The sequence below is a fragment of the Babylonia areolata genome, chromosome 21 (genome assembly GCF_041734735.1).
Source record: "Babylonia areolata isolate BAREFJ2019XMU chromosome 21, ASM4173473v1, whole genome shotgun sequence".
NCBI classification, from domain to species: domain Eukaryota; kingdom Metazoa; phylum Mollusca; class Gastropoda; order Neogastropoda; family Buccinidae; genus Babylonia; species Babylonia areolata.
In genome coordinates, this window is record NC_134896.1 from 9,600,617 (window position 1) to 9,613,116 (window position 12,500).

A 12,500-nucleotide genomic window follows, 5' to 3' on the forward strand; every position below is an offset into this window, starting at 1 on the left:
TATTGATTTCTCTGTGTGTCGCGCTGTTTGTGAGAACTGTTTTATGGACGATAACAACCTTACATCATTGTCAAAGAAATAGAACAGATCCTCTACTGATTCCTCTGTGTGTCGCGCTGTTTGTGAGAACTGTTTTATGGACGATAACAACCTTACATCATTGTCAATTTGATCAGTATCTCGCCTTTAAGCTCGATCAAAGATACGTGGACCTGTTTGAAAAAATCACACATACATATCATGCACTCTCTCTCTCTCTCTCTCTCTCTCTCTCTCTCTGTTTGTCTGTGCGTGCGCGCGCCCGTGTGTGTGTGTGGGTGTGTGTGTGTGTGCGTGTGTGTGTATCTGTGTGTGTGTGTCTGCGGTGTGTGTGTATGTGTGTCTGTAGTGTGTGTGTGTGTGTGTGTGTCTGTGTGTGTCTGTGGTGTGTGCGTGTGATTGTGTGTGTGTGCGTGTGTGAATCTATCTCTCTCTCTCTTCTCTCTCTCTCTCTCTCTCTCTCTCTCCCTATCTAGCTATCTATCTATCTAGGAAAAGACTGTCAAACATTTTGCTCTCTCGTCTGTTGAGATGATTGTGCGCCTTTAAAGCATTCTTCTGTAAATCACCCTTCTGCTTTCTGTGGGGCTATATATGGCCTATCTGAATTTCAACCAACCCATTCTCAAGTCTGAAGTCTCTATCCCCCCCCCCCCCATGCACCCCCCCCCCCCACCAATCTCTCACCTGCTAGTGTGGTGGGTTTAGAGGCCCGTTTGCGTGGTGGATCTTTCGTTGCTTGCAGAGCGAGAAGTAGGTCATATGACGTCATGGGCAACCCACCACCGGGACTAGCTTTTCTGAGTTTGCACTGCCTATTTCCGGACAACTTTTCGGCAGAGTTTATAAATAGGTCAATTCGAATACGTAATGGCAGAAATGTGACAAAAAGCACACTCAAAGTAATTATGGAAGACCAAAGCAAATAATAGGTATGATTATAAAACCAAATATATCGTGTAAACTTTCGAAATTGTCACCTAAAATGTTCAAAACAGCAATTTCCACGACGAAATTTTAGCCTTTCGGTGACCTGGAAAAAAAAAACCCACAGGAAATGGAGACACGCATGCGCAGGGCGGTTCTCGTGAAAAATAACCGTGGAATCTCCACGAAAAACAGATGAAAGTGAGTCTGCATACCCTCCCTACCTCTCCCTTCTCTCTCCCTCCCTCCTCTCCCAGCCTCAGAGCCATGAAATTCTGCAGATGTTTGTTGGTGGCTTGTGTATTTCTGTATTGTATTGTTCGTTGCACTGTTACTTTTTTTTTTTTTTTTTTTTTTTTTTTTTTTTTGGTCACAACGGATTTCTCTGTGTGAAATTCGGGACTGATCTCTCCTGGAAGAGCGTATCGCTACAGTACAGCGCCAACGGTGTTTTTTTGGTTTGTTTGTTTTGTTTGTTTGTTTTGTAAGCATGTGTATTTATTTTACTATCAAAGTGGATGTTTCTACCCAAACAAATTATATACCAGGGACAACTTTCACTTTGCCGTGGGTTCTCTTGTTGTTGTTGTTGTTGTTGTTGTTTACCTACAGTTTCAGTTTCAGTAGCTCAAGGAGGCGTCACTGCGTTCGGACAAATCCATATACGCTGCACCACATCTGCCAAGCAGATGCCTGAGCAGCAGCGTAACCCAACGCGCATAGTCAGGCCTTGAGGAAAAAAAAGGGGGGGGTGAATAAATAATAGATAAATACATAAAAAGAACTAATAATAATAATATATATAATATACCTACGCTAAGTGCATACTAAAAGCGGGGGACCTCGCCTTATATAGCGTCCTATCCGAATGACTAGCGTCCAGACCACCACTATATGTCTAGTGGAGGGGAATTGGTGAGATCATTCTAGCGAGTGTTGGATTCGATACCTGCACTCTCAGATTCTCTCGCGGACACGTTACCATTAGACTACCACTCCTATCATCAGCCACTAGTCAATCGATCCATAGACACTGATGTGATACTAGTGTCTATGATCGATCTGATCAGTTACCTGGCAGTGTTTTGACGTTGGAACCACCGTCTGAAGATCAAAGACTGAAGTAGTTAGAAGTGTGTGTGTGTGTGTGTGTGTGTGTGTGTGTGTGTGTGTGTGTGTGTGTGTGTGTGTGTGTGTGACTGAAATGCGCTCAGCCGCGAAAGAACATGATGGTATGATTGATTGATTGCCTTTAATTAAAACATGTCACTTTTGATGTTCGCATCGGTCGGTCGTTTGCGTCAGCTCAGGTGGTATGTGTGTGGGAGAGATGGGGAGCGGTGAATGGGCGTATTTGTGTGTGGTGTGTGTGTGTGTGGTGTGTGTGTGTGTGTGTGTGTGTAGGGAGGGGGGCGGGCGACTTTCCTATTCATCCCTCACTTCACCCTCTCCATCCTCAAAAAAATAAAATAAAATAAAAATCCACACACAAAAAATCATAAATCCTGTAGAATAAAGACATAAAGACAAACGTGGAAGCGTGGCCAAATTTCGCTTTATCAGAATTACACCAAGGAAAATAAGACAACGTGAAAGAAGGGGTGAAGTTTGCTTTACTAAACTCACGCTTTGGTCTAAAACAACGTAAAAGAGGGAGAGAGAAAGAAAAGGGGGGGGGGGAGGGGAGGACAATTTTCGATTCACCAGATGCTGCACGTCAGCACAGCACTCCTCCAAACACAAAGGAGGAGGATTGTTGTTGTCTCGTTCGTCGTTTATCAGATGGATTCCCCCATCTCCTCGACGAAGGCGGCAGTACGTCGCAGGTCCTCCAGTCCTCCGTAGAGCTTCCGGGCCGCTGGGATTGGGTCGGGCTAGGTTTCCTCTCGGAGCGCTTGGTGGAGCGGGCAGGACTGCAGCACTGATGTTCTGTTGTCTGGCTGCCTGTTCTGCAGGGGCACTGCTCTGTGTCGAGTAAGCAGGTAGTACGGGTCTGCTCTGTTGTGGCGTGGATGCTGCTGCTTCCACTTGTTCTGCAGCTTGACCTTAATGATGGTCCTGGATTCAGAGTAGCTGGTAGACCTGTCCGTCTGCTCTTTCGTAGTGCCTTCCTTTGCCAGGGAGTCAGCAGTCTCGTTGCCAAGCACGTTGCAGTGGGAGGGAATCCACTGTAGGGTGACTGTGTGACTTGTGCACAGGGAGGCGAGAGAGGAGTACAGGTCGTTGAGTTCTGGATCTCTGTTGGACCAAAGGGCCTGCAAGAGAAGTTACGACTTTCGATTCACTAGATGCTGCACATTAGCACAGTACTTATCTGGACACACAGGATGATGATGATACCTTATTACCTCTGAAAGAGAAGTTACGACACAAAGTGGAGCGGTGGCCTGGTGGCACTACGCCCTACTAGGAAGCCGTGAGGGTCCACGGGTTCGATCCCCGTATACACACCAGGCTTTTCTTACTCTCCCGTCTCCACAAGGCCGTCAGTGATGGTCTGGGTGTTAGTCATTCAGATGAGGCAAGCAAACAAAGCTTTTTACTTTGTGCACGTAAAAAGAACCCAACGAAAGGATTGTTCCCTGTCAAAATTCTACAGAATAGTCCGCCTTTCCCCTGGCAAAATTCTACAGAATAGTCCGCTTTGCCCCTGGCAAAATTCTGCAGAAAAGTCCGCTTTGCCCCCTTGCAAAATTCTACAAAATAGTCCGCTTTGCCCATGGCAAAATTCTGAGTAATAGTCCGCTTTGCCCCTGGCAAATTTCTGCAGAAAAGTCCACTTTGCCCCTGGCAAAATTCTGCAGAATAGTCCAGTTTGCCCCGGGCAAAATTCTGTAGAATAGTCTGCCTTGCCCCTGGCAAAATTCTACAGATTAGTCCGCTTTGCCCGTGGCGAAATTCAGCAGAAAAGTCCGCTTTGCCCCTGGCGAAATTCTGCAGAATAGTCCGCTTTGCCCCTGACAAAATTCTGCAGAAAAGTCCGCTTTGCCCCTGGCAAAATTCTGCAGAATAGTCCGCCTTGCCCCTGGCAAAATTCTACAGAATAGTCCGCTTTGCCCCTGGCAAAATTCTGCAGAAAAGTCCGCTTTGCCCCTGTTGAAACTCTGCAGAAAAGTCTGCTTTGCCCCTGGCGAAATTCTACAGAATAGTCTGCTTTGCGCCGGGCAAAATTCTGCAGTAAAGTCCGCTTTGCCCCTGGCGAAATTCTACAGAATAGTCCGCTTTGCCCCTGGCAAAATTCTACAGAAAAGTCTGCTTTGCCCCTGGCGAAATTCTACAGAATAGTCCGCTTTGCGCCGGGCAAAATTCTGCAGTAAAGTCCGCTTTGCCCCTGGCGAAATTCTACAGAATAGTCCGCTTTGAAAGTGAAACAAATACACTCATGACAGAAAATACTTTTATCGGTTTGGTTTTGCTGCATTGTGGCAACACGCCTTCCCTGGGGTAGAGCAGCCCGGATTTCACCCAGGGTAATTTGCTGTGACAAAAAGTATCACAATATAATACAATACAATACGGCACGATACAATACAATACAATATAAAACAATACACTGCAGACGGGCCCGTATCCGGTACTAATATCTTACTTAACGTTTCTTAGAAAACCAGTATCAATTGATACAGTGCAGTACAGTCCAAACATGAATAAATATATACTTCTTAAAGAAACTTTTATAACTTTAGGTATTCATCGCCAGTGAAATGAAATACTCAAACACTTTGTGTGTTCTTTTTTATTTTTTTTTTTTTTCGGCCAAGGAAGAAAGCCAAGTATAGAGCACAAAGAAAATTAATGGAAAAAAAAAGAGGGGAAAAAACAACAACAATAAAGGTGCTCCGTGACCTGCATGCAACTGAGGCCAACCACACACACACACACACACACACACACACACACACACACACACACACACACACACACACACACACACACACACACACACACACACACACACACACACACACACAAAGTAGATATTTCAAATCTTGCTGGATTCCAGGGGTGAAAATAATGCATCAACCAACTCAAAAATCAAAAATTAAAAACTCAAACACTTCTCAAACCTCTCAAAACTCCATCCACCCCACCCCTACCCCCCACCTCCCCCTCCCTCCACCTCCACACCCAGCTACCCAGCCACCCACACACATACACATACATATCTTTCATCGACCGGTTGCCTGCTAAGAAAGCGGAAAGAAATTGGTACGCAAATCTGTTTTGCTTGGGAGGTTCTTAGGATTATACACACACGGGGATATAGAGGGTTCGGGGACCTGAAAAGAATAAACCAAAGCGTATAGCAGGTACACATCTCCTACGCAATCATTTAGCACGCGTGTGTCACATTGCCTATTCATTACAACTTTGGGAGAACTCTGGTGCTTTTCATGTCACTCTCCTGTTTACAAAGACCAAAATACCTCTGTGCGTGTGTGTGTGTGTGTGTGTGTGTGTGTGCGTGTATGTGCGTGTGTGTGTGTGCGTGTGTGTGTGTGTGTGTGTGTGTGTGTGTGTGTGTGTGTGTGTGTGTGTGTGGTTTCTTGCTTCTGAACTCACCAGTCTTTACTTTTGAACAACGACAACAACAAAAATACGAAATCCAAAAAGCAATTTAGTGATCTGTATTGAACACTGCAGTGACACACCCACACCTCCTGGACTGCGTAGTCAGACGTGCAATGAAATGGGCTATCTGTGTGTGTGTGTGTGTGTGTGTGTGTGTGTGTGTGTGTGAGGGTGGAGAGGGTGGGGCTGACAGAACGAGTTCGAACGTTTCTTAGACCTTGGACCACAAATACAAGGGCGGGATACGCAGGCGAGATGATGAAGTGTGTATGGGGGAGGGGGGGGCGGGGGCGGGGGGGGGGTTGGTTGGGGGAGGGGGGTAGGGGTGAGGGGTTGTCGTTGACGTGCATGGATTAGGATTCACCTCTAAAAACACTCCAACCAATACAGTTAAGACGGCAAATAACAGTGACAGACATACGCACGCACACACACACACACACATAGAGAGAGAGAGAGAGAGTTCCAACATTTTTATTCAAATCTAACATTACGGTAGAGATACACGCATACCCTGATAATGAAAAAAAACTGGTAACTGTGTACTATTTGAACTATTATTTTCATAGGTCTTTTTTATGTTGACAGAGAGAGAGAGAGAGAGAGAGATTGTCACAGAGAGAGAGGAAAAGAGAGAGGGGGGAGAAACACACAGAGAGAGATTGTCACAGAGAGGAAAAGAGAGAGGGGGGAGAAACAGAGAGAGATTGTCACAGAGAGAGAGGAAAAGATAGAGGGGGGGGGAGAAACACAGAGAGATTGTCACAGAGAGAGAGATTGTCACAGAGAGAGAGGAAAAGAGAGAGGGGGGAGAAACACAGAGAGAGAGATTGTCACACAGAGGAAAAGAGAGAGAGAGGGGGTGAAGAAACACAGAGAGAGATATTGTCACAGAGAGAGAGGAAAAGAGAGAGAGGAAGAGAGAGAGAGAAAGAAAGAGAGTGACAGAGAGAGAGAGAGAGAAAAGGAGGTAGAGGAGAGCAGAGAACGAAAGCACGTCAGAAGTAAGAGACAGAGACAGACAAACGAATAACTCAACGCCAGAAGTAATAAATAACCGGGGGAAAAAAAATCAGCCATAAACTGCGTAGAGGGTGGAGCGGAGTTGTTTTTTGTTTTGTTTGTGTGTGTGGCTTTTTTTTTCTTTTTTCTTTCTTTCTTTTCTTTTTTTTTTTTTTTTTTTTTTTTTTTATTCACGCGATAAAATTTGCACTTCCGGTGGCGTGCATAAAACTTTCGGCTGGTTTTTTCCATCCATTCATCCTGCATCGGTCAGTGGATAAACATTTACGATCACAGGAACAATACCCAGGGACTATAATTATTGTTCTTTCATCTGCTCCTATCATGATCCAGAACAGGAACTGCAGCCGGTCAGCTTCGTAAATCAGTTAACTTTATGGCAACGTTTGAATAGTTTGTTTTGTTGTTGTTTTTTTCCCCAATGGTCCCAGACTGCGATTTTTTTTACCTCCTGGATATGAACTTTTTCTCTCGGGTTTTTTTTTGTTGTTGTTGTTTTGGGTTTTTTTGTTTGTTTGTTTTTTTTTGTGGGGGAGTTGTTTTCTTTTGTTTATTGGTGGGTTTTTTAATCAAAAATAATGTTGATGGCTGTACCGTCTGATATTTCGACGGAAATGAATTCCCTTGTTTTATCCCAAGGTCCCAGACTGGGAAATTTTCGACCTCTTGGGGTATGAACATTTTTTTAATTAAAGGTAATGTTGATGGCAGTACCGTCTGATATTTCGACGGATATGTATGGATACAAGTGGGTCTGGACTCTTGAAATTGTACATACCATGGAACATGGGGAAAGTGAGGCCCCGAAAATGTCAGTATGACGTGTTTTTTTTATAGTCTGATTTGCTTTCACGTCAAAGTCTCTGTGTGTGTGTGTGTGTGTGTGTGTGTGTGTGGTTTACTTTCATGTCAAGGTATCTGAAAACATGTCCATGTAACGTTATATATATCTTTTGGTCTGGTTGATTGTCATGTCAAAGTTCCTCGTCTATTGAATATTTATTTACCAAGGTTATAAAGGAAAGTTTAAGAACGAGTGAAGAGAAAAATTACTGTGTATGTTTTTAAAGTTGACAACAACAACAACAACAACAACGACAACAACAATGTCTGTCTGTCTAAAGTTGACAGCAACAACAAGAATTTCCGTCTGATTTAAGTTGACAACAACTGCAACAACAATCTGTCTGTATGTCTAAAGTTGACAGCAGCAACAACAACAGCAACAGCAACTGTCTGTCCAGAGTGTCCAGCAACAGCAGCAGCAACAGCAACAACATCAACAATAACAACAAGAACGTCTGCTTATATTTGACAACAACAAAACAACAACAGAAAGTATTGCACTCGCCGTGTGGTGACGCTTCACTCAGGGCAGGCCGATGTGGTGTATGTCTTTCGTTTGTGTGTGTTGCATGAGGAGAAAGGTGGCAACATGGTTCAGACGCTCAGCTGCCTTTTCTTCTTCTTCTTCTTCTGCGTTCGTGGGCTGCAACTCCCACGTTCACTCGTATGTACACGAGTGGGCTTTTACGTGTATGACCGTTTTTACTCCGCCATGTAGGCAGCCATACTGAGTTTTCGGGAGTGTGCATGCTGGGTATGTTCTTGTTTCCATAACCCACCAAACGCTGACATGGATTACAGGATCTTTAACGTGCGTATTTGATCTTCTGCTTGCGTATACACACGAATGGGGGTCAGGTACTAGCAGGTCTGCACATATGTTGAGCTGGGAGATCGGAAAAATCTCCACCCTTTACCCACCAGGCGCCGTTACCGAGATTCGAACCCGGGACCCTCAGATTGAAAGTCCAACGCTTTAACCACTCGGCTATTGCGCGCAGCTGTCAATACACACAGTCCGTGAGGGCCTGGGTTCCAATCCCTGCTCTCGCCCTTTCTCCTAAGTGTGACTGGAAAATCAAACTGACCGTCTAGTCTTTCGGATGAGACGATCAACCAAGGTCCCATGTGCAGCTAGCACACACTTGGCGCACTGAAAAAGAACCCATAGCAACAAGAGGGTTGTTCTCTGGCAAAATCATGTAAAAAGAAATCCACTCTGATAGGTATATATATGATAGTCAGTCGTGTCCGACTATGACCATCAGAACAGCAGAGGAGGCAACTGCTGTTCCGACTATTTGGGCTAGAATTTGATTATAGTGGAGAGTGTCTTGCCCAAGTTACATCCCCACTCTCTCGGCCAAGAGGGTTTTAGGACAGTCGGCGTTGGGATGGTTCCCAAAGGCCAACTAGCCCACAAGGCTGCAGCACTAAGAGCCAGTGCAATTTCGCCTCCTAGTTTGAGAGTCATAGTCCTTCACAAAAGACTAAGCTGTAAATGATTTCCCACTGACTGGAGAAACCATTGATAATACAGCTCTCACTTTGCTATTGGCCCAAATGTAAGGTACACAAACATATAAACATGCACTCAAGGCGTGACTGAGCGCGTTGGGTTATGCTGCTGTCAGGCATCTGCCTAGCAGATGTGGTGTAGCGTGTATGGATTTGTCTGAACGCTGTGACGCCTCCTTGAGAAAGTGAAACCGAAACTAAAACTTATGTGTTTTACACCACGAATTGATTCCTCTTGTTAGAGAAGATAAAAGCGTTGTGTGTTTTTGTGTGTGGTGGTGTTCACACTTTAATGGAGTGTCCTGTGCGTGCCTGTACCCATCGTGGACACAGCGCAGGCCTCCAAGGGTGGTGCAGGATTGTTCCAAGGGCGGGTGAGGACAGTGCTTCTCTGGGTCCTCCCCAGCACCTACGGGTGTTTCTCTTTCTTCTTCTTCGATAAAAGCGTTCTGTGTTTCGTGTGTGGTGGTGTTCACAGGACAGCGCACTGTGCGGCAGTGACGGGGTCACGTGACTCGCTGGAGGTTCTCCGACAGCAAGGGGTGGACCTGTGGCAGCCCACGGACAAGGGAGACTACCCCATCCACGAGGCGGCGCAGGCGGGGCATGTAGGTGAGTGGTGGTGGTGGTGAGGAGACGGTGGTAGTGGACACCACACAGGCCCAGGGAGAAGTTAAATTTAACCCTTTCTGCCTGAGCTTTCAGTACACGAAAAAAAAATGTAAAGCGTTGATGCTCCCAGGGTCAAATAGTTGAAGGTTTGAAACAATCTATGAAAGCTTGAAAATAAAACTTCTTCGTGGAAATGATTCAGCCCTTCAAAGTCTTTCTTTTACCAGGTTGACCATTTCGCCCAGAAATACTATCTAAATCCAGCGTGCGGGAAACAAAAAAAAGAAGTGTATGTATTCTGTCACAAAATGTTGAAACTGAAAACATCGTGCAGGAACCGTTGCAGACCGCCACTTTAGTATCCGGAACCATTTTTTGGTCATTATTGTACAAAAAATGGCGGGTAACGACATTAACTCTTTCACTGCCAGACTCGCATTTATGCAGCAGTTAGGTAGAGGACCCATGTCACTGAAGGGTGACCAGATCATGGGTCTGTTATCCATGAACCTACTGTTCCTTATGTTCGATGTTAGGATAGGTCATATTTTCTACACATGACAGGGGAAATCCCTAAGTATTCTTAGACATCATATTTTCTGTGTTTATAGCACAAGGGAATTTTGCACTCTAAAGTGACTGGCGGTGAAAGGGTTAACTCTTTTCTTTCTGATGTGGGGTGATGAAATGAGTTCGACTCGCTTCTGTCACCTGACTTTTTTTTTTAATATACTTTTTTTTTTAACCAAAATGCTTGTGAATATCAAAACGGTGATCTGTACCTGAGGTGATGAGCCCCAGTCATTCATATGGACATCTGAATCTGGGGTCTCACACATTTTAGCGATTGAATCGTGTTAGTATTTTGTCCAAAAAAAAAAAAAAATCTCTCTCTTTTCTTTCAACATGTTCACGACATTTGTTGACATGTTGGAGTCGTCTTGGCCCCATCTTGTGTGAACAGTTTAACTCTCTCCATACGAACGGCGAAAGAGACGACGTTAACAGCGTTTCAGCCCAATTACCATCATCAAAATATTGCAAGCGGAAGGCTCTTGTACTGAAGAGGTGAATGTTGACAAAGAATACCACAATTCTGACGACGGAAGCTAAAGGTTGGGTCATTGAGACACCCACTGGACATCCGAGGGGTCTGTGTAGAGGAGAAGAGAAGACTGGTCGTACTGAGTGAGTTAACTCGATATCCTAGAAATTCATGCCACAGATTGCGCTGACGGGCGCAATAGCCGAGTGCTTTAAGCGTTGTACTTTCAATCTGAGGGTCCCGGACTCGAATCATAGTAACGGTGCCTGGTGGGTGAAGGGTGAATTTTTTTCCGATCTCCCAGGTCAACATATGTGCGGACCTGCTAGTGCCCGAACCCCTTTCGTGTGTGTACGCAAGCAGAAGATCAAATACGGACGTTAAAGATCCTGTAATCCATGTCAGTGTTCAGTGGGTTATGAAGACATGAAAATACACAGTATGCATGAACCACGACAGAGTCATCGGCAAGTCGATGTTGGTCGTGTAACAGAAAGAAGAGGAAGAACAAGGATACGAATTCAATGCCTTGGACCACCCAGCTGACATTTCAAGCTACTGTTCTTATTTTATCAACGGGAGATTCATGTACTTGTATATAATTCACACCCAGTATTAACAATATATTCTTTTTTCAAGTAAGCCTTTGCAAGGGACGTTTAACGGTAGAGCACGTTTTAACCCTCTGTTTAGTAATAAAGCCTTTTTTGCCTCCAGAACACGTGTTACCAGTTTCAAATGTTAACATTTTTTGGAAAAAGTTATATATTTCAAACTGTTCTTTATTAAAGTTAGCTAGTTATGTGTTAAATAGTCCATTTGGCTGTTTATTGTAGGTCCCCACATGAACCTCTTTTCAAATAATAATCTACAGAAGTAGTGCATACAATATTTGATTATTGGTTGGTTGGTTTTTTGTCCTAATCCCGCTTCCCCCGTCCCGCCTCTCACACACACCCTTCCAATATTTTTTTTTCTCCAGTCACTGACAATCACCTTCTCCATTCTAGATTTTGTACTCTATCTTTTCCACATTCTGTTCTCTCTGTCTCTCTCTGTCTCTCTGTCTCTCTCTGTCTCTCTCTGTCTCTCTCTCTCTCTCTCTCTCGCTCTCTCTCTCTGTGTCTCTCTGTCTGTCTCTGTCTCTGTCTCTGTCTCTCTCTCTCTCTCTCTCTCTCTCTCTCTCTTCCTTTCTTAGTCCCCTCCCCCGCCCCTCCCCTCCACCTCAACCGCCCCCCTTTTCATTCGAATATACAGAAATGTCGATTTCTAATTAAAACTAACAATCATCATTATGATAGGAATGATAATGATCCAAATAATAATAATGATATCATTTATTTTCAGTGTAATATCATCATCTTAGATGAACAGACTATAAATAAATAAACGAAACGAAACGAACACCCAGTATTGAAGCAGCTTTTTAACTCAGATTCACAGCGTTGAACATTACGAACAGCATCACAGCGATTTAACTCCGCAGTTCGTACACGTCTATATAATCCACACAACACATTGCATTAGAGTAGCTTTTATTACTGCATAACCACAACGCTTAACTCAATCAGTACGGCCAGTCCTCTCTTCTCCTCTACACAGACCCCTCGGATGTCCAGTGGGTGTCTCAATGACCCAACCTTTAGCTTCCGTCGTCAGAATTGTGATAGTCTTTGTCAACATTCACCTCTTCAGTATAAGAGCCTTCCGCTTGCAATATTTTGATGGTGGTAACTGGGGTGAAACGCTGTTAACGTCGTCTCTTTCGTCGTTCGTATGGAGAGAGTTAAAACATGTAAACAGCGCGAAAGCGAATTCGGTATCAGTTTGATTGCTTTCGCTTGTGTTCAGTCTCTCTGATGACCTGCATGCAAATCCAGGGGCACACGGTTGCTGACTACAGAAGCAAAGATAGTTT

At 44.5% G+C, this 12,500-nt stretch overlaps 1 protein-coding gene across 1 annotated transcript in view; it reads left to right on the forward strand.

Annotated features, from left to right (window-relative positions):
* Positions 1–12,500, forward strand: part of LOC143296292 (uncharacterized) — a 128,458-nt gene that overhangs the window by 85,692 nt on the left and 30,266 nt on the right. Inside the window, exon 8 of the mRNA XM_076608144.1 lies at positions 9,404–9,537. Within this exon, the coding sequence (XP_076464259.1) occupies positions 9,404–9,537 (134 nt within the window). The remainder of the gene's footprint in view (positions 1–9,403; positions 9,538–12,500) is intronic.